The following is a 26,765-nucleotide window of genomic DNA, read 5'->3' on the forward strand; positions in this document are numbered from 1 at the left end:
CCTGGAGTTCACAATACAGTGGCATTTTTAACTGGTTGTCTTAAAGTTTTGTCAGAGTTTATATGTAAACATTAACTTAAGTCATTGGGGACGACTCAATCGTTTTATTGCACCTGATCTCCCGATTAAAGCGGCTGGAGGTCTTGGTGTGATTCTCAATTGTTTTCGTGTGCCCATGCCTTATTGCCAAATAAAACCAGGTAAAGCGGCTACACCCGTCTAAAGTCCTGGTTGGGATTTTTTGCACATTTGCTCGCATGTAGGAATAGAGTCGGCATCCCAGCGTGCTGGATGCTAACGGTCTAAATACCAGCGCCAAAATACCGACAGGTCGGGATCCCGGGCAGCAGTATCCTGACCGTCTGCATCCCGAATGGTAAGTATCGGGGTGCACAGGGAGGGTAGCGTAAGGTAGCAGGGTTAGGTTTAGGCATTAGGGGTAGGGTTAGGCACTGGGAGGGAGGATTAGGGGGAGGGGGAGGTTAGGTATAAGCACTGGGGAGGGTTCTGGGTAGGGAAAAACTTACCTTGCATTCCAATGGGTGTCCATATTCTGGCTGTCGGGATGTTGCTGTCTGTATTCTGAACAGAGGCATCCCAACAGCCGGGATATCATACCCAACCCCTGCTCACCACCTTAGGAGGCTGTAAACTGAAATGCCGGCGCAGATGACCCTTGTGTCCAAATGATTGTGATGCTCCGTCAGGAGCCCATCACTGACAGCTGCCGGCAAAAAAATGTAAATCCCCCAAAGTGTGACACGACAGTCTGTATATGGTGCTGTTAATTCCTGTGGTGCAGTATCCCCTTGTACGCCTGCCCTTATCAGCAACTTCCTGGTATGTTATATCAGTGTGTTTCTGAACAACCCCGTTACTCATGTGTTGCATGTAGGCTGGATGTGCCGCATTTTACATGGCTTTATGATGAAGGTATATATGTCCTATATGTTGCAGGTTGTGTGTGTGGGGTCCCTGGCTGAGCTGGAAGAGCTAACGGGCACCAAAGTTACAGACCTGCATCGGGAAAGGTAAATCCTAGACACGCTATGTACCCAGTTCCGTTAATGGGTAATCTCTTTATCCGTGTAACACCCGGTAATGGACTGTATGTGGGGCATAAACTAAAGGGTCTCCATTGGGAGCTCCGGAGGACGAATGTGTTTGGGCAGGTGAGATACAAACATCCAGGCACTGAATGGGGTCCCTGCTCTGTCTCCATTTGTCACCAATTGATCCCTCTTTTTTTTTCCCCCTATATTTTACCCTGTAACCCATCATTTCCCCTTTCATTGCTGGCTGTAATTGGGATAGGATGGTGCTGAAGTTCCCAATACCTTTCTATAGGCTCCTTCCATGAAAGCAAATCTTCCTGATAACATGAGTTTGAGAAGAAAACATCCAGTCATGTAGTTTGATACATTTTGTTGATATCAGATAATCTGTAATAGGAACGTGTTGTCTTTTTATGTTTGACTGTAAATAATGTGTTCTTGTACAGCTCTCCCTTCTGCGCCATGTGGTGCGACATGCCGGCCACTATTCCCGTGCTGTGCACCTTTTTCTCAGTTGTGTCTTGGTTCGCTCATGTACTAGGCACTTGGCCCCGATTAGTGCCCCAGAACACTAATCCTATTTGGTACGATGTAAGGATAGGCGTTTGTGGACACCTCTGTATTGCAGGTATTTAGGACTAAAGGTGGGTACATATCGGGCAGCCTGTACACACTGCACGATCTGGTGACCGCTCACCTGACATGACGTTCACCGGCACCATTGACCTTGCCGGCATTGGCAGCTGGGTTGCTCCGTTGTCCGTGCATGCACAGATGACGGAATGACCCCGATATTGACCAGTGGGTACACGCTAGACAATGTGCCCGACATGTCGGCCGATCCACGGGATCGGACCACAGATCATCTAGTGTGTACCCGGCATAAGATCCATTCTACAGATAAAGCTATTAAGGGATATCCCACCATGTGTCAATCAGAACAGGCTATACCATTGCATGTCTTATGGCAGCCAGCACATTGCACCCAGTAATAGTATAAGCTGATGTAGCATACACTGTATAACATGCTGCGAGGGAAAGCGGGTAACAAAGGGATTGTTCTCCCTCGCCCCGAGAGCCGCTCTGCCCTCGCCCCACGAGCCGCCCTGCCCTCGCCCCACGAGCCGCCCTGCCCTCGCCCCGAGAGCCGCCCGGCCCTCGCCCCGAGAGCCGCCCGGCCCTCGCCCCGAGAGCCGCCCGGCCCTCGCCCCGAGAGCCGCCCGGCCCTCGCCCCGAGAGCCGCCCGGCCCTCGCCCCGAGAGCCGCCCGGCCCTCGCCCCGAGAGCCGCCCGGCCCTCGCCCCGAGAGCCGCCCGGCCCTCGCCCCGAGAGCCGCCCGGCCCTCGCCCCGAGAGCCGCCCGGCCCTCGCCCCGAGAGCCGCCCGGCCCTCGCCCCGAGAGCCGCCCGGCCCTCGCCCCGAGAGCCGCCCGGCCCTCGCCCCGAGAGCCGCCCGGCCCTCGCCCCGAGAGCCGCCCGGCCCTCGCCCCGAGAGCCGCCCGGCCCTCGCCCCGAGAGCCGCCCGGCCCTCGCCCCGAGAGCCGCCCGGCCCTCGCCCCGAGAGCCGCCCGGCCCTCGCCCCGAGCAGAAGTGAAGATGGATCTGTCCAAGTTGGCAATTGGCTTTGATCAGTGCTGTTTTTGTTAGCCTGTAAATACTGAAAATCTCTTGTTTCCTCAGTGTGGATATGCTAACCATTCCATCTCGCTGTGGAAAAGGCGTCCTGCGGCGAGTCAGCGAAGTGTTTGACTGCTGGTTTGAAAGTGGCAGCATGCCTTATGCTCAGGTGCACTATCCGTTTGAAAACAGAAGAGAGTTTGAAGATTCCTTCCCTGCTGACTTTATTGCAGAAGGTATCGACCAGACTCGAGGGTGGTAAGTAAGGCATGGCGGCGTGAATGTAAACTATGAAAGTGTCAGTGTACAGGCAAGTCTATTCATTGTTCTGTCTTCTGCTCCCAGGTTCTATACCCTCCTTGTGCTCTCTACGGCTCTGTTCGGTCAGCCACCCTTCAAGAATGTCATAGTCAATGGCCTTGTACTGGCCAGGTAAGTGTGTATGTATGTTTGTGCCTTATACAGATGTTATAGATTAGGAGGGTACAGTGTATGTTATAGGATTGGGGTAGATTAGAAGAGGGTACAGTCTGTGCCTTATACAGATGTTATAGATTAGGAGGGTACAGTGTATGTTATAGGATTGGGGTAGATTAGAAGAGGGTACAGTCTGTGCCTTATACAGATGTTCTAGATTAGGAGGGTCACTGTTGGTGGCGGTGTGGCCTCGCTGACGTCAGTTTTGGGGGAGTGCCCAGCCGGCGGCATCTCTAATGGGGGAGTGCCCAGCACCTACGGAGGTGCTAAGCTTCCTTCAAGCTCTTCCTTAATGTGAATAGATGCCGTGCACATGCGCACACCATCTAGTCACACAACGGCAGAATGGCAGTGGCCAGGTTGTTTTAGGAGGGTGCTGCTAAAAAGGGCTGGGCGCATTTTACCCTTTAAAAATCAGGCAGGGCTAAAACAGCCCATCACGAACACTAGGACTGGCTATATGGGGAGATGTAAATGATAGGGGACAGGTATATGGGGAGGTGTAAATGATGGGGGACAGGTATATGGGGAGATGTAAATGATGGGGGACAGGTATATGGGGAGGTGTAAATGATGGGGGACAGGTATATGGGGAGGTGTAAATGATGGGGGACAGGTATATGGGGAGGTGTAAATGATGGGGGACAGGTATATGGGGAGGTGTAAATGATGGGGGACAGGTATATGGGGAGGTGTAAATGATGGGGGACAGGTATATGGGGAGGTGTAAATGATGGGGGACAGGTATATGGGGAAGTGTAAATGATGGGGGACAGGTATATGGGGAAGTGTAAATGATGGGGGACAGGTATATGGGGAAGTGTAAATGATGGGGGACAGGTATATGGGGAAGTGTAAATGATGGGGGACAGGTATATGGGGAAGTGTAAATGATGGGGGACAGGTATATGGGGAAGTGTAAATGATGGGGGACAGGTATATGGGGAAGTGTAAATGATGGGGGACAGGTATATGGGGAAGTGTAAATGATGGGGGACAGGTATATGGGGAGGTGTAAATGATGGGGGACAGGTATATGGGGAGGTGTAAATGATGGGGGACAGGTATATGGGGAGATGTAAATGATGGGGGACAGGTATATGGGGAGATGTAAATGATGGGGGACAGGTATATGGGGAAGTGTAAATGATGGGGGACAGGTATATGGGGAGATGTAAATGATGGGGGACAGGTATATGGGGAGGTGTAAATGATGGGGGACAGGTATATGGGGAGGTGTAAATGATGGGGGACAGGTATATGGGGAGGTGTAAATGATGGGGGACAGGTATATGGGGAGATGTAAATGATGGGGGACAGGTATATGGGGAGATGTAAATGATGGGGGACAGGTATATGTATAGAGGTGGGATGTGGAGATGTGGTATTGATGGGAGAAGGGTTTTAGAACTTGAAGGTGGAGCTAAGTGTATTTTTCCAACTTTTTAAAACTTGTATAAAAACACTGAAAAATCATTAAACATTTTTCTCTTCCCCAAAATATTGTAAAGATTTTTATATTTCAGAAAAACATTTACTTGCTATAATTTTTCCCCCATTCATGAAAAATGCAAAATCCATTATTTTATACCTGTTAAGAACTTCCAGTGCTTGCATCCTGACCAGTAACAGCTTCTATATGGCCCTGCTATCTTAGTTGCCACTTGTTTGGGGGGTCCAGGATGGTTTCCTCACTTTGCCAGGTCACTTTTTGTAGCTGCCAGTCCCGTGATTCGTCCATTCTGATTGAATTTTGCGGGGGCATTGTCACCGGATATGTAAGCTTCCTCATGCAAGTTTGCTTTTGCAATCTCGCAGCTAATTGAATTTGACCCCCTTTGTTTTTTGGCGTTCCTGCAGAAGAGTGTACTGAGTTAATGTGCCTGAACGCTGTAGGACAAGGGTTCTCAACGCCAATCCCCAAGAACCACTAACCTGTCATGTTTTGTGGCTGTATTTGATGAAGCACAGGTGACTCCAGGCCCCCGTACATCAGCGACAGAGTGTCACCGTTCCCCGACCCCAGATGGCGTACCATTGGTGAAATGCAACATGGTGGATTTTCTGATCCCAACCAAAATATTATCGTGATTAGCAAATCTGTGATTTTTAACATAAAAGATTTCCGATAGCCGACTATAGATGTCTCGTGGATGGGAAACGTCCGTCTGATGTATGGGTGTATGTTGCTGGGTCAGACAAAAATCCTGAGCACATGACCTGCTGAGGCAGGTTTTCACTTGTTGTTTTTCTATGACTATAAGAACACGTGTATGACTATAAGAACACGTGTATGACTATAAGAACACGTGTATGACTATAAGAACACGTGTATGACTTGCTGTCTGTATATAGCACTGATGGTTTATTATCTTGGTTCCTCCATGTGACAGTGATGGACAGAAGATGAGTAAGAGTAAGAAGAATTACCCAGATCCCATGCACGTCATTAATAATTATGGAGCAGATGCACTAAGGTTAGATCATGTACAATGTGACAGATTGCCCTTCTGTGTCTCTTTCTCATGTGTATGTATATATATATGTGTGTGTGTGTGTGTGTGTGTGTATGTGTATATATACCAGTGTATGTATAGTTACACTACGTGTCCTGTGCTGGTAGCTCTCAGCCCTGTGTATATACCAGTGTATGTATAGTTACACTACATGTCCTGTGCTGGTAGCTCTCAGCCCTGTGTGTGTATATACCAGTGTATGTATAGTTACACTACGTGTCCTGTGCTGGTAGCTCTCAGCCCTGTGTATATATACCAGTGTATGTATAGTTACACTACGTGTCCTGTGCTGGTAGCTCTCAGCCCTGTGTATATACCAGTGTATGTATAGTTACACTACATGTCCTGTGCTGGTAGCTCTCAGCCCTGTGTGTGTATATACCAGTGTATGTATAGTTACACTACGTGTCCTGTGCTGGCAGCTCTCAGCCCTGTGTGTGTATATACCAGTGTATGTATAGTTACACTACATGTCCTGTGCTGGCAGCTCTCAGCCCTGTGTGTATATATACCAGTGTAAGTATAGTTACACTACATGTGCTGTGCTGGTAGCTCTCAGCCCTGTGTGTATATACCAGTGTATGTATAGTTACACTACGTGTCCTGTGCTGGCAGCTCTCAGCCCTGTGTGTATATACCAGTGTATGTATAGTTACACTACATGTCCTGTGCTGGCAGCTCTCAGCCCTGTGTATATATACCAGTGTATGTATAGTTACACTACATGTCCTGTGCTGGTAGCTCTCAGCCCTGTGTGTATATACCAGTGTATGTATAGTTACACTACGTGTCCTGTGCTGGCAGCTCTCAGCCCTGTGTGTATATACCAGTGTATGTATAGTTACACTACATGTCCTGTGCTGGCAGCTCTCAGCCCTGTGTGTGTATATACCAGTGTATGTATAGTTACACTACATGTCCTGTGCTGGCAGCTCTCAGCCCTGTGTATATATACCAGTGTATGTATAGTTACACTACGTGTCCTGTGCTGGCAGCTCTCAGCCCTGTGTATATACCAGTGTATGTATAGTTACACTACGTGTCCTGTGCTGGTAGCTCTCAGCCCTGTGTGTATATACCAGTGTATGTATAGTTACACTACATGTCCTGTGCTGGTAGCTCTCAGCCCTGTGTGTATATACCAGTGTATGTATAGTTACACTACATGTCCTGTGCTGGCAGCTCTCAGCCCTGTGTGTATATACCAGTGTATGTATAGTTACACTACATGTCCTGTGCTGGCAGCTCTCAGCCCTGTGTGTATATATACCAGTGTATGTATAGTTACACTACATGTCCTGTGCTGGCAGCTCTCAGCCCTGTGTGTATATACCAGTGTATGTATAGTTACACTACATGTCCTGTGCTGGCAGCTCTCAGCCCTGTGTGTATATATACCAGTGTATGTATAGTTACACTACATGTCCTGTGCTGGCAGCTCTCAGCCCTGTGTGTATATACCAGTGTATGTATAGTTACACTACATGTCCTGTGCTGGCAGCTCTCAGCCCTGTGTGTATATATACCAGTGTATGTATAGTTACACTACATGTCCTGTGCTGGTAGCTCTCAGCCCTGTGTATATACCAGTGTATGTATAGTTACACTACGTGTCCTGTGCTGGTAGCTCTCAGCCCTGTGTATATACCAGTGTATGTATAGTTACACTACATGTCCTGTGCTGGTAGCTCTCAGCCCTGTGTGTATATACCAGTGTATGTATAGTTACACTACATGTCCTGTGCTGGCAGCTCTCAGCCCTGTGTGTATATATACCAGTGTATGTATAGTTACACTACATGTCCTGTGCTGGCAGCTCTCAGCCCTGTGTATATACCAGTGTATGTATAGTTACACTACATGTCCTGTGCTGGTAGCTCTCAGCCCTGTGTATATACCAGTGTATGTATAGTTACACTACATGTCCTGTGCTGGTAGCTCTCAGCCCTGTGTGTATATACCAGTGTATGTATAGTTACACTACATGTCCTGTGCTGGCAGCTCTCAGCCCTGTGTGTATATATACCAGTGTATGTATAGTTACACTACATGTCCTGTGCTGGCAGCTCTCAGCCCTGTGTGTATATACCAGTGTATGTATAGTTACACTACATGTCCTGTGCTGGCAGCTCTCAGCCCTGTGTGTATATATACCAGTGTATGTATAGTTACACTACATGTCCTGTGCTGGCAGCTCTCAGCCCTGTGTATATACCAGTGTATGTATAGTTACACTACATGTCCTGTGCTGGTAGCTCTCAGCCCTGTGTGTATATACCAGTGTATGTATAGTTACACTACATGTCCTGTGCTGGCAGCTCTCAGCCCTGTGTGTATATATACCAGTGTATGTATAGTTACACTACGTGTCCTGTGCTGGTAGCTCTCAGCCCTGTGTATATACCAGTGTATGTATAGTTACACTACATGTCCTGTGCTGGTAGCTCTCAGCCCTGTATGTATATATACCAGTGTATGTATAGTTACACTACGTGTCCTGTGCTGGCAGCTCTCAGCCCTGTGTATATACCAGTGTATGTATAGTTACACTACGTGTCCTGTGCTGGCAGCTCTCAGCCCTGTGTGTATATACCAGTGTATGTATAGTTACACTACGTGTCCTGTGCTGGTAGCTCTCAGCCCTGTGTATATACCAGTGTATGTATAGTTACACTACATGTCCTGTGCTGGCAGCTCTCAGCCCTGTGTGTATATACCAGTGTATGTATAGTTACACTACATGTCCTGTGCTGGTAGCTCTCAGCCCTGTGTGTATATACCAGTGTATGTATAGTTACACTACGTGTCCTGTGCTGGTAGCTCTCAGCCCTGTGTATATACCAGTGTATGTATAGTTACACTACGTGTCCTGTGCTGGCAGCTCTCAGCCCTGTGTGTGTATATACCAGTGTATGTATAGTTACACTACATGTCCTGTGCTGGCAGCTCTCAGCCCTGTGTATATATACCAGTGTATGTATAGTTACACTACATGTCCTGTGCTGGCAGCTCTCAGCCCTGTGTATATATACCAGTGTATGTATAGTTACACTACATGTCCTGTGCTGGTAGCTCTCAGCCCTGTGTGTATATACCAGTGTATGTATAGTTACACTACGTGTCCTGTGCTGGCAGCTCTCAGCCCTGTGTGTATATACCAGTGTATGTATAGTTACACTACATGTCCTGTGCTGGCAGCTCTCAGCCCTGTGTGTGTATATACCAGTGTATGTATAGTTACACTACATGTCCTGTGCTGGCAGCTCTCAGCCCTGTGTATATATACCAGTGTATGTATAGTTACACTACGTGTCCTGTGCTGGCAGCTCTCAGCCCTGTGTGTATATACCAGTGTATGTATAGTTACACTACGTGTCCTGTGCTGGTAGCTCTCAGCCCTGTGTATATACCAGTGTATGTATAGTTACACTACGTGTCCTGTGCTGGTAGCTCTCAGCCCTGTGTGTATATACTAGTGTATGTATAGTTACACTACGTGTCCTGTGCTGGTAGCTCTCAGCCCTGTGTATATACCAGTGTATGTATAGTTACACTACATGTCCTGTGCTGGTAGCTCTCAGCCCTGTGTGTATACCAGTGTATGTATAGTTACACTACGTGTCCTGTGCTGGTAGCTCTCAGCCCTGTGTATATACCAGTGTATGTATAGTTACACTACATGTCCTGTGCTGGTAGCTCTCAGCCCTGTGTGTATATACCAGTGTATGTATAGTTACACTACGTGTCCTGTGCTGGTAGCTCTCAGCCCTGTGTATATACCAGTGTATGTATAGTTACACTACATGTCCTGTGCTGGTAGCTCTCAGCCCTGTGTATATACCAGTGTGTATAGTTACACTACGTGTCCTGTGCTGGTAGCTCTCAGCCCTGTGTATATACCAGTGTATGTATAGTTACACTACATGTCCTGTGCTGGTAGCTCTCAGCCCTGTGTGTATATACCAGTGTATGTATAGTTACACTACGTGTCCTGTGCTGGTAGCTCTCAGCCCTGTGTGTATATACCAGTGTATGTATAGTTACACTACATGTCCTGTGCTGGTAGCTCTCAGCCCTGTGTATATACCAGTGTATGTATAGTTGCACTACATGTCCTGTGCTGGTAGCTCTCAGCCCTGTGTATTTCTACTTCAGGGTCCATAGGGGGTCCACAGGGTTGACCTTGGGGATATAGCTGGATCAGGATCCATGGGCACCACACAGTTAAGCTTTTAGCTCCCAGGATGCACTTGGGTCCTCCTCTATACCCCGCCCCCGAGCCACAGGCACCTCAGTGTAAGCTGGTGCCCGGCCGGACTCGGTCACCGCGCAGGGGGGCTGCAGGAGCAGCCCCCAGAAGCTTTTTATTTTCTAATAGATTTTATTTATTTTAGTTTCTCTTTTTACTACAGACGGCAGCGAAGGGCTGTCTGTACAGACGCCCACGCTGCCGCTCTGATCCCCGACTGGCGCCGCGACGCCAGTACTGATCTGGGGATCGCGGCGGGAGGACAGAGTCCGTACTAGCCGGACTCTGTCTACCTCCCAGGACTGCTGCCGGAGTCGCCGGGGATTCAGGTAAGCCACGCGTCGCTGGCTAGCAGCGGCGCGTGGAATACCTTAAATGCAGTCCTTTAGCCTCCGGTCCTGGGGACAGACCGGAGGCTGCTGGCAGTGGCGGCGGGCCCCCCCCCCATAACCCACTAGACCACCAGGGATAACCGGCAAGCGGGAAGCCAGCATCCCTGGGGTTAATGGCCAGCCAGGGGAGGAAGCCTTCCCTGTTCAGCGGCTCCTCCCCTCAGCTCAGCGCGCTTTTCAGCCTGCATGTCTAGCGTCCCTGAGCTGCAGTTCACTCGGCCACTCCTCCTCTGAGGTCTCTGGCGGCCATTTTTTTCTACATGTGGCAGCGCAGATCCCTCAGGGAGCACGCGGACCGGTCCCCCTGTGTACCTCTCCCCTGTTAGGACGGCGTACACAGCACTATAGCCCTCCCAGACACTGAATCTGGGCGGTTGAGTGTAGTGTAAAGGTGCAGTGAGTATATCTTCCTGCATGGTATGTGACTTTTGCTAGTGCTGCTGTCTGTATTTTTCTCTTATTACTGTCAGCTTATATCTATCTCTTTCCTTCTTCCTTAGCCCTACAGGTGTGGAGGAGGGGCTTTTCTACTAACCTCACATATATAAATCAAGTATTTGTGAGGTCTGTCACATACAGTTGTGTGCTACACAGTGCCATATTCAGGACTGTTGTTCAGCACACAGGGAAGTGCAGTTCTTTTTTCCTCTATTGCCATATATATTTTGTCTGTACATTATATTTGGTTATGTCTGAGGGTGAAGTTCAGCACTCCGGGACTCCAGTGTTGTTTTCCTGCAGGCGCTGCTCTGCGGGATCACATAGGGAAGAGGCATCTCTGGATGGCCTTTATGAGCGGTGTCAGTTGACTCCTGGTCAATCCAGACCCCCTATGACACAGGAGCCACCATGGGCTATGTTTCCACAGGTGCTGGTGTCTCTGGCGGACCGCCTTGCGGCTCCGTCTGCTGTCCCTACGAGGACTCTGTCCCAGCCTACCATTTCCCATTACCAGTGTACCCCGCAATTATTGCAGAGTTCCTCTGGGTCACAGACTGTGGCCCCTTATTCAGGGTTGCCTATCTATTTTCAGGCCACTCCTGCTACACAACAGTCTGTGATGCCTTTCCAGGCCAATGTGGCAGCTCCTCCACCATGGGTGGACGTGCTCTCCAGTTCAGTCCAGAGTCTGGCAGCTGCATCTTCGACTTTTCAGTCGATGCTGCACAGTGACAGGTCTGCAGGGGCGTCTAAGCGTGCACATAAGTTGCATGCGGCGCAGATTTCGGACACTGAGGGGTCCTCAGATGAGGGTGATGTCCAGGACGACTCCGATTCGTACACCTCGGCTCAGGAGTTGGAATCTCGGTCGTCTATTAATGTACGAGCTCTGGTTAGGGCGGTGCGTGCCATTCTCCTAATAGAGGATGAGGCACCTGATCCTAAGTAGAAATTCCCTAGTTTAAAAAAAAAAAAAAAAAAAACTAAGGTGACTTCGGCGGTATTCCCCCTATCTGATCAATTAACGGATCATATGGCGGTGGCTTGGCAGACACCCAGTAAGAGATTTGTGCCTCAAAAGAGGTTGGCTTCCAATTATCCATTCCCGGAGGCGCATTGTAGGAAGTGGGTAGCTCCACCGGCGGTGGATTCCCATGTCACACGCCTTATTAAGAGTGCTACGCTGCCAATACCGTCAGTTTCCTCGTTAAAGGATCCCACGGACAGAAAGGTTGAGGCTTGCCTTAAGTCTATTTATTCCCTCTCGGGAGCAATTGCTCGCCCGTCCAGGGCCATTTCCTGGTGGCTAAGGCCATTAGGGTTGGGCCAATGCCTTAGGGGACACTTTTCCTGAGGATACTCAGGAAGTCCAGAGGGCATTACTAGGACAGATGAGTGATGCGGCTTCTTATATTGGAGAAGCTTCCTTGGACGCTAGTCTGCTAACCTCTAGGGTGTCGGCTGCGGCTGTGCATGCCCGCCGCTCCTTATGGCTGAGGTCCTGGAGAGCAGACGCTGATTCAAACAAGGGCCTGGAGGCCTTACCTTTTAATGGGGAATTACTTTTTGGTCGAGACTTGGATAGGATCGTGGATAGACTGGCTAGGTCCAAGAAACAAGCTTAGAGTGCCAGGCGTCCCTCTTCCAAACAGGAAGATAAGCCTTCCGCCTGATGGGACTGGCCTCCCTCTGGGGGATCCCAGAGGGGAGGCCGACTTCTTTATTTCGCCCAGAGCTGGTTCAATACCACCACCGATGCCTGGGTGCGAGAAGTGGTCTCCCAGGGGTACGCCCTGTCTTTTCGGCGCAGACCGCCTCACTAGTTTTTCTGCACGAGTCCTTCTCAGGACATAGCCAAGGCTATGCTGATCAGGGAAGCTATAGACTCCTTGCTGACTGCAGGGGTCATTGTACCTGTTCCACAATCTCAGCATGGGATGGGGTACTATTCTGCTGTTTCTGGTACAGAAACCCAATGGCTCCCATCGACCCGTTCTAAATTTAAAGTCTTTGAACAGGTTTCTCAGGATTCCCAGGTTCAGAATGGAAACCTTGTGTTCCATAATTCTGGCTATGGAACCAGGGGATTACATGGTCTCCCTGGATATCCAGGACGCTTACCTCCATGTGCCGATAGCAACGTCACATCAGAGGTGTCTGCGGTTCGCTCTGTTGCACCGTCACTACCAGTTCCGGGCTCTCCACAGCGCCGAGGGTGTTCACCAAGGTGATGGCAGTTATGGCTGCCCACCTTCGGAACCAGGGGGTACGGTTGTTAGCGTATCTGGACGACCTCCTATTGCTGGCAAGCTCTCCGGAGGTTCTGCTGCAACATCTCCAACTGACGGTGGCTTGTCTGCAGATGCACGGGTGGTTAATAAATTGGAGGAAGTCATCCCTGATCCCATCTCAGCAGAGGGTCCATCTGGGGGCCCTCCTAGACTCTCATCAGCAGCGGATCTTTCTAACTCCAGAAAAGGTATCTTCCCTACAGTTGCGGATACGCAGTTGCCTGGATTGTGCCAGTCTTTCGGTACACTCGGCAATGAGAGTGCTGGGTTCCAGGGTGTCGGCATTCGACATGGTGGAATTTGCCCAGTTTCACTCCAGGCCTCTGCAGAGGCTGATTCTAGCAAACTGGAATGGGTTGCCTCACCGGATCCGGTCACAGACCCTGGTGCTATCTCCGGATGTACGACAGTCCCTGAATTGGTGGCTTTAAACAGCTCACCTTCTCGAGGTTCGCCCCTTTTGGATCCCGGACTGGGTTCGGCTCACGACAGATGCCAGTCTTCGGGGTTGGGGGGCGGTGACAGGCTCCTTGTCACTTCAGGGTCTTTGGACAGCGGAGGAAGCGGCTCTCCCCATTAATGTTCTGGAACTAAGAGCCGTGTACAGGGCTCTGCAGTCGGCCAGCACCACTCTTCACGGAAGGGCGGTGCAAGTGCAGTCAGACAACGCCACCACGGTGGCGTACATCAATCACCAGGGAGGAACTCGCAGCCGGGCTGCGATGGCAGAAGTGTCTCACATCCTAACCTGGGCGGAGTGCCACTTTCCAGCGATCTCTGCAGTCTTCATTCCCGGAATCCTCAATTGGGAGGCAGACTTTCTCAGCCGTTACGACGTGCATCCAGGGGAATGGTCGCTTCATCCAGAGGTATTCCAACTACTCATGGACAAGTAGGGACTGCCGGAGATGGACTTGATGGCCTCTCGTCACAGTCACAAGTTGCCCGTGTACAGGTCAAGGACAAGGGACGACGGCGCCAGTCTGGTGGACGCTCTGTAGGTCAGATGGACGTTTCAGCTGGCATATCTGTTTCCTCCGATATCCCTTCTGCCTTGGGTCCTGCGCAAGTTCTATCAGGACGGAGGCACTCTGGTACTGGTGGCCCCAGCGTGGCCAAGACGTCCGTGGTACTCCAACCTACAGAGTCTGTCCATCAACGTTCCGTACCTTCCTCCTCAGCGGCAGGACTTGTTGTCTCAGGGGCCCTACCTTTACCCGGATCTGGGTCGTCTGTCTTTGACGGCGTGGCTCTTGAGACGGCCGTCTTAAGGTCCCGGGGCTTTTCTAGTTCCGTTATTTCCACCATGCTGAGGGCACGCAAGCCTGCTTCTGCAAGGATTTACCATAGAGTGTGGCACACGTACTTTCAGTGGTGTGAGTCCAGAAACTTATGATCCTCAGGTATTCAGAGTTTCAAGGATTCTGGCTTTTCTTCAGTCGGGTTTGGACTTAGGTTTACGCCTTTCCTCTCTGAAGGTGCACGTGTCTGCTTTATCGGTTTGGTACCAACGTAGAATTGCTATGTTACCGGACGTACAGACTTTTTTTCCGGGGTGTTCTCAGGATTCTCCTGGCTATTGCTTCAGCAAGGAGGGTTTCCGAGTTGGGGGCACTTTCATGTAGTCCCCCCTTCTTAATTATTTTCTCCAGGACAGAGCAGTGCTTCGCACTCGTCCTGAGTGTTTACCTAAGGTTGTCTCTAAGTTCCATATCAATCAGGAACTGGTGGTCCCAGCCTTTCAGTCCCCTGATCTTACAGCAGGGGAGACTTCGTTGGACATTGTCCGTGCTCTCAGAGTTTATGTTGATCGGACTGCTTCTGCTCGAAAGTCCGACTCCTTGTTTGTCCTCTTTGGTTTTCATAAGAGGGGTTGGCCTGCCAACAACCAGACTTTGGCCCGTTGGTTTTGTTCTGTTATTAGGGAGGCTTAGATACGAGAGCATTTACCTGTTCCAGCCTCTGTTAAGGCTCATTCCACTCGTTCTGTGGGCCCTTCTTGGGCTGCTAAACGTGGTGCCTCAGCTGTTCAGCTGTGTAAGGCAGCCACTTGGTCTTCGGTTCAAACGTTTCTAAGATTTTATGCGTTTGACACCTTTGCCTCTCGGGATGCATCCTTCGGGCGCAGGATTCTCCTTTCTGCACAGGAGCGTCCCCGCCCTTAGTTGAACTGCTTTGGGACATCCCCAAGGTCAACCCTGTGGACCCCCTATGGACCCTGAAGTAGAAAACAAGAGATATGGTAAGAACTTACCTTTGTTATCTCTGTTTCTACGAAGTCCATAGGGTCCACAGGGCGCCCGCCCTGACGCACCTGGCTTCTAATGGGCTGTGTTGCTGGTCACCGGTATTTCCGTCTCCTTTTTCTGTGAGTATGGTTTCTTGTGTGTTCCAGTCTTCCTTCTCTCTGTTCCATATTCTCCTCCGGCCTAGGCTGCTTACCAACTGAGGTGCCTGTGGCTCGGGGGCGGGGTATAGAGGAGGACCCAAGTGCATCCTGGGAGCTAAAAGCTTAACTGTGTGGTGCCCATGGATCCTGATCCAGCTATATCCCCAAGGTCAACCCTGTGGACCCTATGGACTTCGTAGAAACAGAGATAACAAAGGTAAGTTCTTACCATATCTCTTGTTATACCAGTGTATGTATAGTTACACTACATGTCCTGTGCTGGCAGCTCTCAGCCCTGTGTGTATATACCAGTGTATGTATAGTTACACTACGTGTCCTGTGCTGGTAGCTCTCAGCCCTGTGTGTTTCTACTTCAGGGTCCATAGGGGGTCCACAGGGTTGACCTTGGGGTTATAGCTGGAACAGGATCCATGGGCACCACACAGTTAAGCTTTTAGCTCCCAGGATGCACTTGGGTCCTCCTCTATACCCCGCCCCCGAGCCACAGGCACCTCAGTGTAAGCTGGTGCCCGGCCGGAGTCGGTCACCGCGCAGGGGGGCTGCAGGAGCAGCCCCCAGAAGCTTTTTATTTTAAGTTGGATTTTATTTATTTTTAATCTATTTTTACTACAGACGGCAGCGAAGGGCTGTCTGTACAGACGCCCACGCTGCCGCTCTGATCCCCGACTGGCGCCGCGACGCCAGTACTGATCTGGGGATCGCGGCGGGAGGACAGAGTCCGTACTAGCCGGACTCTGTCTACCTCCCAGGACTGCTGCCGGAGTCGCCGGGGATTCAGGTAAGCCGCGCGTCGCTGGCTAGCGGCGGCGCGCGGAATGCCTTAAATGCAGTCCTTTAGCCTCCGGTCCGGGGGACAGACCGGAGGCTGCTGGCAGTGGCGGCGGGCCCCCCCATAACCCGTGGGACCACTAGACCACCAGGGATAACCGGCAAGCGGGAAGCCAGCATCCCTGGGGTTAATGGCCAGCCAGGGGAGGAAGCCTTCCCTGTCAGCGGCTCCTCCCCTCAGCTCAGCGCGCGCCTTTCAGCACGGAGTCTGGCGTCGCTGAGCTGCAGATTCCTCGGCCACTCCTCCTCTGATGTCTCCAGCGGCCATTTTCCCAGTGGCAGCGCAGATCTCAGGGAGCACGCGGACCGGTCCCCCTGTGTACCTCTCCCCTGATTAAGGACAGCGTACACAGCACTATAGCCCTCCCAGACACTGAATCTGGGCAGGTTGATTGTAGTGTAAAGGTGCAGTGAGTATATCTTCCTGCATGGTATGTGACTTTTTGCTAGTGCTGCCTGTCTGTGCTTATTTTCCGCTTACTGTCAGCTTATACCTATCCCTTTACTTCTCCTACAAGCCCTGCAGGTGTGTGGGGGAGGGGCGTTTCTACTGACCTCACTTATATAGATCACGTATTTGTGAGGTCCGTCACATACAGTTGTGTGCTACTCAGTGCCATATTGTGGGCTGTTGTTCAGCACACCGGTGAGTGCGTTTTACTTCTACCCTGGTGCCAGATATATAATATATTCTGTCATGTCAGACGAGGAGGTTGAGCGCTCAGTGGCTCCGGTGTTGGCCTCCTGCGGACGCTGTTCTGCAGGAGTAGATAGGGAGGATTTGTCACAGGATGGCCTGTGTAGTCGATGCCAGGTGGCTCCTGGCCCATCCAGACCTTCTCTGGCGCAGGAACCACCGTGGGCGATGTTTTCTCAAGTGCTGGTGTCTATTGCGGACCGTCTGTCGGTCCCGACTGCTCTCCCTACTAGGGTGTTGCCCCAGCCGACCATCCCCCATTCCCCGGGTGTCCCGCAGTTATTGCGGAGTCCTCCTGGGTCTCAATCAGTAGGTCCCTATGCGGGGTTGCCTATGTATATACAGGCTTCCCCTGTGCCGCAGCAGCCTGTGGTACCTTTTCAGGCCCCTATGGCGACGCCTCCACCATGGGTGGATGTGCTCTCCAACTCCGTGCAAAATTTGGCGGCCGCTTCCTCGGCTTTTCAGTCAATGTTGCAGACTGACATGCCTTCTAGGATTTCTAAACGCCCACTCATGACACGGGCTGCTCAGGTATCGGACTCAGAGGGTTCCTCAGATGATGGGGAGGTCCCTGATGACACTGACTCAGACGCCTCGGTCCAGGAAATGGATACCAAGTCGTCCATTAATGTGCGAGCACTAGTTAGGGCGGTGCGAGCTATTCTTCTTATAGAGGATGAGGCACCGGTTCCTAGGTCGAAGTTTCCTAGTTTCAAAAAAACTAAGGTGGCTTCTGCGGTGTTTCCCCTGTCGGATCAGTTGACGGATCATATGGCGGTAGCTTGGCAGGCGCCCAGTAAGAGATTCCTTCCTCAGAAGCGGTTGGCTTCTAATTACCCCTTCCCTGAGGCACATTGTAAAAAATGGGAAACTCCACCGGCGGTGGATTCCCATGTCACCCGTTTAACTCGGGGCGCCACCTTACCATTACCGTCGATATCCTCGCTGAAGGATCCCACGGACAGGAAAGTTGAGACTTGCTTAAAGTCTATTTACTCCCTCTCCGGGGCGGTGGCCCGACCGTCCATGGCCATTTCCTGGGTGGCCAAGGCCATTGAGGGGTGGGCCAATGCATTGGAAGATACCTTCCCGGACGACGCTCCGGATGTCCAGCGGGCGTTGTTGGGACAAATGAGGGACGCCGCTTCTTACATTGGAGAAGCTTCTTTAGATGCTAGTCTGCTGACCTCGCGGGTATCGGCTGCAGCGGTGTCTGCCCGCCGATCCTTATGGTTGCGGTCCTGGAGAGCGGACTCTGATTCAAAGAAAGGTCTGGAGGCCTTACCTTTCAATGGGGAATTACTATTTGGTCCGGACTTGGACAAAATAGTGGACACCCTGGCTAAATCCAAGTCGGCCTTCCTCCCTTCGGCGGCACTGCCTGCTAAGGTTCGGAGTTCGGCTTTTCGTTCCTTTCGGGTTCAGGGTAAGGCGAAAGGTCAGTCCTTCCCGAGACAGTCTGCGAGTAAGACGGCCTCTAAACCCAAGAAGCAAGCATGGAGTGCTCGGCGCCCTTCTTCCAAGCAGGAAGATAAACCTGCGGCCTGATGGGACGGGCCTCCCTCTGGGGGACCTCAGAGTGGGAGGCCGACTTCTTCTATTTGCCCAGTGCTGGCACAATACCACCACGGATGCCTGGGTTCGAGAAGTGGTCTCCCAGGGGTACGCCCTGTCTTTTCGGCACAGACCACCCCACCAGTTTTTCTGCACAAGTCCTTCTCAGAACAAGACCAAGGCGTTACAGGTTCAGGAGGCTATAGAGTCCTTGCTGAAAGCAGGGGTCATTGTTCCCGTTCCTCTATCACAACGAGGGACGGGGTATTATTTGTCTCTGTTTCTGGTGCAGAAACCCAATGGTTCTCATCGCCCTATCCTCAACTTGAAGTCTCTGAACAAATTCCTCAGAGTTCCCAAGTTCAGGATGGAAACGTTACGTTCCATCATTCTGGCGATGGAACCGGGGGATTACATGGTGTCCCTGGACATCCAGGACGCCTACCTCCATGTTCCGATAGCATCTTCACACCAGCGGTATCTGAGGTTCGCTATCCTTCAACACCACTATCAGTTCCGGGCGCTACCCTTTGGTCTCTCCACCGCACCGAGGGTGTTCACGAAGATTATGGCGGTCATGGCCGCACATCTTCGGAACCAGAATGTACGGCTGCTGCCGTACCTGGACGACCTCCTGTTGCTGGCGAGCTCCCCGGAGGTACTGCTTCAACATCTCCACCTGACGATCGCTTGCCTGCAAGCACACGGGTGGTTGATAAATTGGAAAAAGTCCTCTCTGATTCCATCACAGCGGATGGTTCATTTGGGAGCCCTGCTGGATTCGCGTCAGCAAAGGATCTTCCTGACTCCGGAGAAGGTCGCCTCACTACAGCTGCGGATACGCAGTTGCCTGAGCCGTTGCCGCCTGTCGGTCCATTCGGCTATGAGAGTTCTGGGGTCCATGGTGTCGACATTCGACATGGTGGAATTTGCCCAGTTCCATTCCCGGCCCCTGCAGGGGCTGATTCTATCAGAATGGAACGGGTTACCTCACCGGATCCGCTCTCAGGTGCTGGTGTTGTCTCCGGACGTTCGGCTATCTTTGGCTTGGTGGCTTCAGACAGCTCATCTGGTCGAGGGGCGCCCATTTTGGATCCCGGACTGGGTCCTGCTCACGACGGATGCCAGTCTCCGGGGTTGGGGGGCAGTGACCGGCTCTTTGTCGCTTCAGGGTCGTTGGTCAGCGGAAGAAGCACTTCTCCCCATCAACATCCTGGAACTGCGGGCAGTATACAAGGCCCTGCAGTCGTCCAGCCCCGCTCTTCACGGAAGGGCGGTACAGGTGCAGTCCGACAACGCCACCACGGTGGCGTATATCAATCACCAAGGCGGAACTCGCAGTCAGGCAGCGATGTCGGAGGTGTCTCGTATCCTGTCTTGGGCGGAGGGTCACATTCCAGCGATCTCGGCGGTCTTCATCCCCGGAGTCCTCAATTGGGAGGCGGACTTCCTCAGCCGTCACGACGTGCATCCCGGGGAATGGTCGCTTCACCCAGAGGTGTTTCAGCTACTCGTGGACAGGTGGGGACTGCCGGAGCTGGACTTGATGGCCTCCCGTCACAATCACAAGTTGCCCGTTTACGGGTCAAGGACAAGAGACGCAGGTGCAAGTCTGGTGGACGCGCGGTCGGTGACATGGACGTTTCACCTGGCGTATCTGTTTCCTCCGATATCCCTGCTTCCTCGGGTTCTGCGGAAATTCAAGCAGGACGGCGGCATGCTCGTGCTGGTAGCTCCGGCGTGGCCCAGACGTCCTTGGTACTCCGATCTGAGGAGCCTCTCCATCGACGCTCCGTACCTTCTTCCTCAACGTCGGGACCTGTTGTCTCAGGGGCCCTGCCTTTACCCGGATCTGGGTCGGCTGTCTTTGACGGCGTGGCTCTTGAGACAGCCGTCTTGAGGTCTCGGGGCTTCTCCAGTTCGGTTATTGGTACGATGCTCAGGGCACGCAAGCCTGCTTCAGCACGGATTTATCACAGAGTGTGGCACACTTACTTTCAGTGGTGTGAGTCCAGACTTTATGATCCTCAGGTGTTCCGAGTTTCTAGGATCTTGGAATTTCTTCAGTCAGGATTGGATCTCGGCTTACGCCTTGCATCTCTGAAGGTTCATGTGTCCGCCTTGTCCGTGTGGTTTCAACGGCGGATTGCAATACTACCAGACGTTCACACCTTTTTCCAAGGTGTTCTCAGGATCCAGCCTCCCTTTGTGCCTCCTGTGGCTCCTTGGGACTTGGCGGTGGTGCTACGGGTCCTGCAGGGTCCTCCGTTTGAGCCTTTTGAGGCGGTGGAGCTCAAGTGGCTGACATTTAAGACGGTTTTTCTCCTGGCAATTGCTTCGGCCAGGAGGGTGTCTGAATTGGGGGCGCTTTCCTGTCGCCCTCCTTTCCTGATTTTTCACCAGGACAGAGCGGTGCTCCGCACTCGTCCTGAGTTTTTGCCCAAAGTGGTCTCGAAGTTCCATATTAATCAGGAACTTGTTGTGCCAGCTTTTCAGTCCCCTGATCTTTCAGCTGGTGAGACTTCCTTAGATGTGGTCCGGGCGCTTAGAATTTATGTAGACCGGACGGCTTCGGTTAGGAAGTCTGATTCCTTGTTTATCCTCTTTGGTTTTCACAAGAGGGGTTGGCCTGCCAACAAACAAACGTTAGCCCGTTGGCTTCGTTCCGTTATTTGTGAGGCTTATGCACAGGAGGGCTTACCTGTGCCAGCCTCTGTTAAGGCTCATTCCACTCGTTCTGTGGGTCCCTCTTGGGCTGCTAGACGTGGCGCTTCTGCTGTTCAGCTGTGTAGGGCGGCCACTTGGTCTTCAATTCAAACGTTTTTGAGGTTCTATGTGTTTGACACCTTTGCCTCTCAGGATGCATCCTTTGGGCGCCGGGTACTCCTTTCAGCACAGGAGCGTCCCCGCCCTTAGTTGTACTGCTTTGGGACATCCCCAAGGTCAACCCTGTGGACCCCCTATGGACCCTGAAGTAGAAAACAAGAGATATGGTAAGAACTTACCTTTGTTATCTCTGTTTCTACGAAGTCCATAGGGTCCACAGGGCGCCCGCCCTGACGCACCTGGCTTCAAATGGGCTGTGTGGCTGGTCACCGGTTTTCCGTCTCCTATTGCTGTGAGTATGGTTTCTTGTGTGTTCCAGTCTTCCTTCTCTCTGTTCCATATTCTCCTCCGGCCTAGGCTGCTTACCAACTGAGGTGCCTGTGGCTCGGGGGCGGGGTATAGAGGAGGACCCAAGTGCATCCTGGGAGCTAAAAGCTTAACTGTGTGGTGCCCATGGATCCTGTTCCAGCTATAACCCCAAGGTCAACCCTGTGGACCCTATGGACTTCGTAGAAACAGAGATAACAAAGGTAAGTTCTTACCATATCTCTTGTTATATACCAGTGTATGTATAGTTACACTAGTTGTCCTGTGCTGTTTCGCATTGTTTGAGTTCTAATTCTAGTAGCAGAATGTGTATACTCCCGACGTTTCTGTATACTGTACACAATGCTAAATTCCTGGGCCATCTCCTTGTACAGGTATACAGGAAAGTGGCAGTGCCGTCTCTCCCTGCCGCGTGAAGACTTTCCTCGCCACTGAAGGGTATGCAATCGGGAAGCCAACTGCCTAAATACCCGCAGCCGGCTTCCCAACTGTCATATCCCGGCAAGGGTGAAATGCCGGGCATCTAGATGTAGACGCCCGGTTTTTCCCCGACGCCGGGAGACCGGCGCCCGGCATCCCGATCGTAGTGATTCCGGGCGCAGCGAGCGGACAGCCGTGGGGGGGGGGGGGGTTAGGTTTAGGGCTCCCAGGAGGGGACTTAGGGTTAGGCACCCCCCAGGAGGGTAAGGGTTAGGCTAGGGGGAGGGAGGGTTAGGGTTAGGCATCCCGGGGGGGGGACTTAGGGTTAGGCACCCCCCCGGGGGACTTAGGTTTAGGCAGCGGGGAAGGGGGTGGTTAGGGTTAGGCACTTGGGGGGGAGGTTAGGGTTAGGCACCCCTAAGGAGGGTTAGGGTTAGGGGGGTTAGGTTAGACAATACTTACCTATCCACGATCGGGATTTCCAGCGCTGTCGGACTTCCGCTGCCGGGATCTCTGCTGATGTCGGGCTGGCGGTATTTCATACCAATTCCCTAAAGGGCAATCTATGTACTTTGCTGGGGAGACATCTGGGGTCAGCACTGGAGAGATGCCTGGGGACAGCACTGGAGAGATGCCTGGGGACACCTAGGATGGCTGCGCTCTGCAGTTGCAGGAATTATATGATGCATATACTGAGAATTTAGTGCTGGTTACATGAGCTGTATATTAATAAACCTGAGGACTGAGGGATCCTGCAAAGCTTTTGTGCCCGATGAGTTGTCTCAGGGAACTGAAGAGCAGTGTGAATTTATATCTTTGGTCTCCCCCTGACCCTGCCTGTTGGTGACTATTTCCAGGTTATATCTGATAAATTCTCCTGTTGTGAGAGCAGAGAATCTGCGGTTTAAGGAAGATGGGGTTCGCGATGTATTGAAGGACGTCTTCTTGCCATGGTACAACGCCTTCCGTTTTCTGATGCAGAATTTTTACCGGCTGCACAAGGTACCAGGCCTGAGCTAGTACGATATTATATTAGTTATAATGTCCTCCTGGGTATACATGAATACATTGCTAACCTGAGAGCCCTCCTGCTGCTCCGCCAGGCTGGCGCTCTGCTTCAGATACGCGATTTGTCCATGGCGCAGGCCAGCTACAGTGTAGTAGAATTGTGACTAGTTACACAATGAGAACACTGATGTACTGTTGTGTGGGAACAGCTTGTAAATGACAGTAATAGATAACAGCTTGTATATTTGTCACTCAGTATTTACTAGATCAAGGAATCCATGAAAAATGAACCAGAATGATGAGATTCTAGAACAATATAATACAGCTGTAAGGAAATGAAATATGTGCAGCCATGAATTATAGGAGAGTCCTCCTAAAAAACAAACAGAAATATTCATATAGCAAATATCCATTACAGCGCTAATACTATCCAAATCCACCTGCAAATATACAATTGTAAAAGTACGTTCCTTTTGTTTAGAGGTTAAATGCTTAATGCAACATAAGCACTGTGCTGATATGTACATAGATTATGTGCACAGTATGATTGTGCAAAAGTTATTTGGTTGAATTGCACAGATAAAGGATTAATGCACCAGCTTTTAGCACTGACACAATGATGTAAATACGGGATCTAGTTATAACCAAGAACACAAAACACATCAGGGATTCTCTCCCAACATGATCTTTATTTTGTGACTAGATTGACTACTGGATTGGTTGATGCAAGATCATACATAACTCTGGGATCGTCACTATTACATGTATGTACAATTGGTTTGTGCTAGACATACATACCTGTGAGAGAGTCCCTATTACATGTATGTACACTTGGTTAGTGTGAGATATACATAACTGAGATGGTCCTTATTACATGTATGTACACTTGGTTAGTGTGAGATATACATAACTGAGATGGTCCTTATTACATGTATGTACACTTGGTTAGTGTGAGATATACATAACTGTGAGATGGTCCCTATTACATGTATGTACACTTGGTTAGTGTGAGATATACATAACTGAGATGGTCCTTATTACATGTATGTACACTTGGTTAGTGCGAGATCATACATAACTGAGATGGTCCTTATTACATGTATGTACACTTGGTTAGTGCGAGATCATACATAACTGAGATGGTCCTTATTACATGTATGTACACTTGGTTAGTGTGAGATATACATAACTGAGAGAGTCCCTATTACATGTATGTACACTTGGTTAGTGTGAGATATACATAACAGAGAGTCCCTATTACATGTATGTACACTTGGTTAGTGTGAGATATACATAACTGAGATAGTCCCTATTACATGTGGGTACACTTGGTTAGTGTGAGATATACATAACTGAGATAGTCCCTATTACATGTGGGTACACTTATCTGGTGCGAGATCATACATAACTGTGAGATGGTCCCTATTACATGTATGTACACTTGGTTGGTGCGAGATATACATAACTGAGAGAGTCCCTATTACATGTATGTACACTTGGTTAGTGTGAGATGTACATAACTGTGAGATGGTCCCTATTACATGTATGTACACTTGGTTGGTGCGAGATATACATAACTGAGATAGTCCCTATTACATGTATGTACACTTGGTTAGTGTGAGATATACATAACTGAGATAGTCCCTATTACATGTGGGTACACTTATCTGGTGCGAGATCATACATAACTGTGAGATGGTCCCTATTACATGTATGTACACTTGGTTAGTGTGAGATGTACATAACTGTGAGATGGTCCCTATTACATGTATGTACACTTGGTTGGTGCGAGATATACATAACTGAGAGTCCCTATTACATGTATGTACACTTGGTTAGTGTGAGATGTACATAACTGTGAGATGGTCCCTATTACATGTATGTACACTTTGTTAGTGTGAGATGTACATAACTGTGAGATGGTCCCTATTACATGTATGTACACTTGGTTGGTGCGAGATATACATAACTGAGAGAGTCCCTATTACATGTATGTACACTTGGTTAGTGTGAAATATACATAACAGAGAGTCCCTATTACATGTATGTACACTTGGTTAGTGTGAGATAGTCCCTATTACATGTATGTACACTTGGTTAGTGTGAGATATACATAACTGTGAGATGGTCCCTATTACATGTATGTACACTTGGTTGGTGCGAGATATACATAACTGAGATAGTCCCTATTACATGTATGTACACTTGGTTAGTGTGAGATGTACATAACTGTGAGATGGTCCCTATTACATGTATGTACACTTGGTTGGTGCGAGATATACATAACAGAGAGTCCCTATTACATGTATGTACACTTGGTTAGTGTGAGATGTACATAACTGTGAGATGGTCCCTATTACATGTATGTACACTTGGTTAGTGTGAGATGTACATAACTGTGAGATGGTCCCTATTACATGTATGTACACTTGGTTGGTGCGAGATATACATAACTGTGAGAGAGTCCCTATTACATGTATGTACACTTGGTTAGTTCGAGATATACATAACTGAGAGAGTCCCTATTACATGTATGTACACTTGGTTGGTGTGAGATATACATACTTGTGAGAGAATCCCTATTGGAGAGCTATTCCATTTTTCAACTTCAGGGTCCATAGGGGGTCCACAGGATTGACCTTGGGGGTATAGGTTGGGAACCAAATCCGGGCACCACGCAGTTAAAGCTTTTAGCTCCCAGGATGCACTGGGTCCACTCTCCCTATAACCCCCCCCCCCCCCCCCCCCCCCCCCCCCCCAAGCCAGAGGCACCTCAGTTTAAGTTTGTGCCCGGCCAGAGTCGGGTCACCGCTAGCGCAGGGGGGCTGATTAGCAGCCCCTAAGCTTATTTTATTTTTTTAGGGACAAAGTTTTTTCCATAGACTTTGGACTCTTCAGAGCGGCAGCGTCGGACTGTCCATAGGATGTCTAAGCTGCCGCTCCGTCACCCCGCTGGCGCTGAGACGCCAGTACAGATCTGGGGATCTCAGCGGGACCCCAGAACCTGTACTAGCCGGACTCTGTGGGCGCCCAGGACTGCTGCCGGATCCACGGGGAGCAGGTAAGGTCGCGGATCACCGCGCATTTCAAATGCAGTCCTGTGCCTCCGATCTCTGGGGACAGACCGGAGGCGCCGGTAGTGGCGGCGGGCCCCCTATACCCCGTGTGTCCACTAGACTACCAGGGACTTAACGATCGGCGCAGGGAGCGCGCGTCCCGGGGGTTAATAGCCGGCCAGGGGAACAAGCCTTCCCTGTTACAGCGGCTCCTCCCCTCAGCTCAGCGCGCCTTTCAGTATTCTAGTCTGGCGTCGCTGAGCTGCTTCCTCCGCGGGCCGCGCTTCTTCTGAGGTCTACAGCGGCCATTTCTCTGTGGTGCAGCAGAAATCTCTGGAGATGGCAGTGAGCCCAGTCCCCCTGCGTACCTCACCATCAGGTCAGTGTACACAGCGCTGTAGCCTTCCCACACACTGAATCTGGGTAAGTTGAATGCAGTGTAATAGTGCAGTATATTATATGTCATGTTTATGTATATATGTATATATTTCTGCATTGTATGTGACTTATGCTAGTGCTGACTGTCTGTACTTTATTCTCTCACCTGTCAGTGTATATCTATCCCTTTTCTTTATCTGCCCTAATACAGCTGTACTTAGGG

At 50.5% G+C, this 26,765-nt stretch overlaps 1 protein-coding gene across 1 annotated transcript in view; it reads left to right on the forward strand.

Moving 5' to 3' along the window:
* The window catches only part of IARS1 (isoleucyl-tRNA synthetase 1), a 177,541-nt gene that overhangs the window by 101,768 nt on the left and 49,008 nt on the right, over window positions 1-26,765 (forward strand). Inside the window, exons 15-19 of the mRNA XM_088463393.1 lie at window positions 958-1,031; window positions 2,733-2,927; window positions 3,015-3,101; window positions 5,540-5,623; window positions 22,958-23,102. Of these exons, the coding sequence (XP_088319519.1) occupies window positions 958-1,031; window positions 2,733-2,927; window positions 3,015-3,101; window positions 5,540-5,623; window positions 22,958-23,102 (585 nt within the window). The remainder of the gene's footprint in view (window positions 1-957; window positions 1,032-2,732; window positions 2,928-3,014; window positions 3,102-5,539; window positions 5,624-22,957; window positions 23,103-26,765) is intronic.

Source organism: Taudactylus pleione, unplaced genomic scaffold (assembly GCF_031769625.1).
Source record: "Taudactylus pleione unplaced genomic scaffold, aTauple2 ptg001353l, whole genome shotgun sequence".
NCBI classification, from domain to species: domain Eukaryota; kingdom Metazoa; phylum Chordata; class Amphibia; order Anura; family Myobatrachidae; genus Taudactylus; species Taudactylus pleione.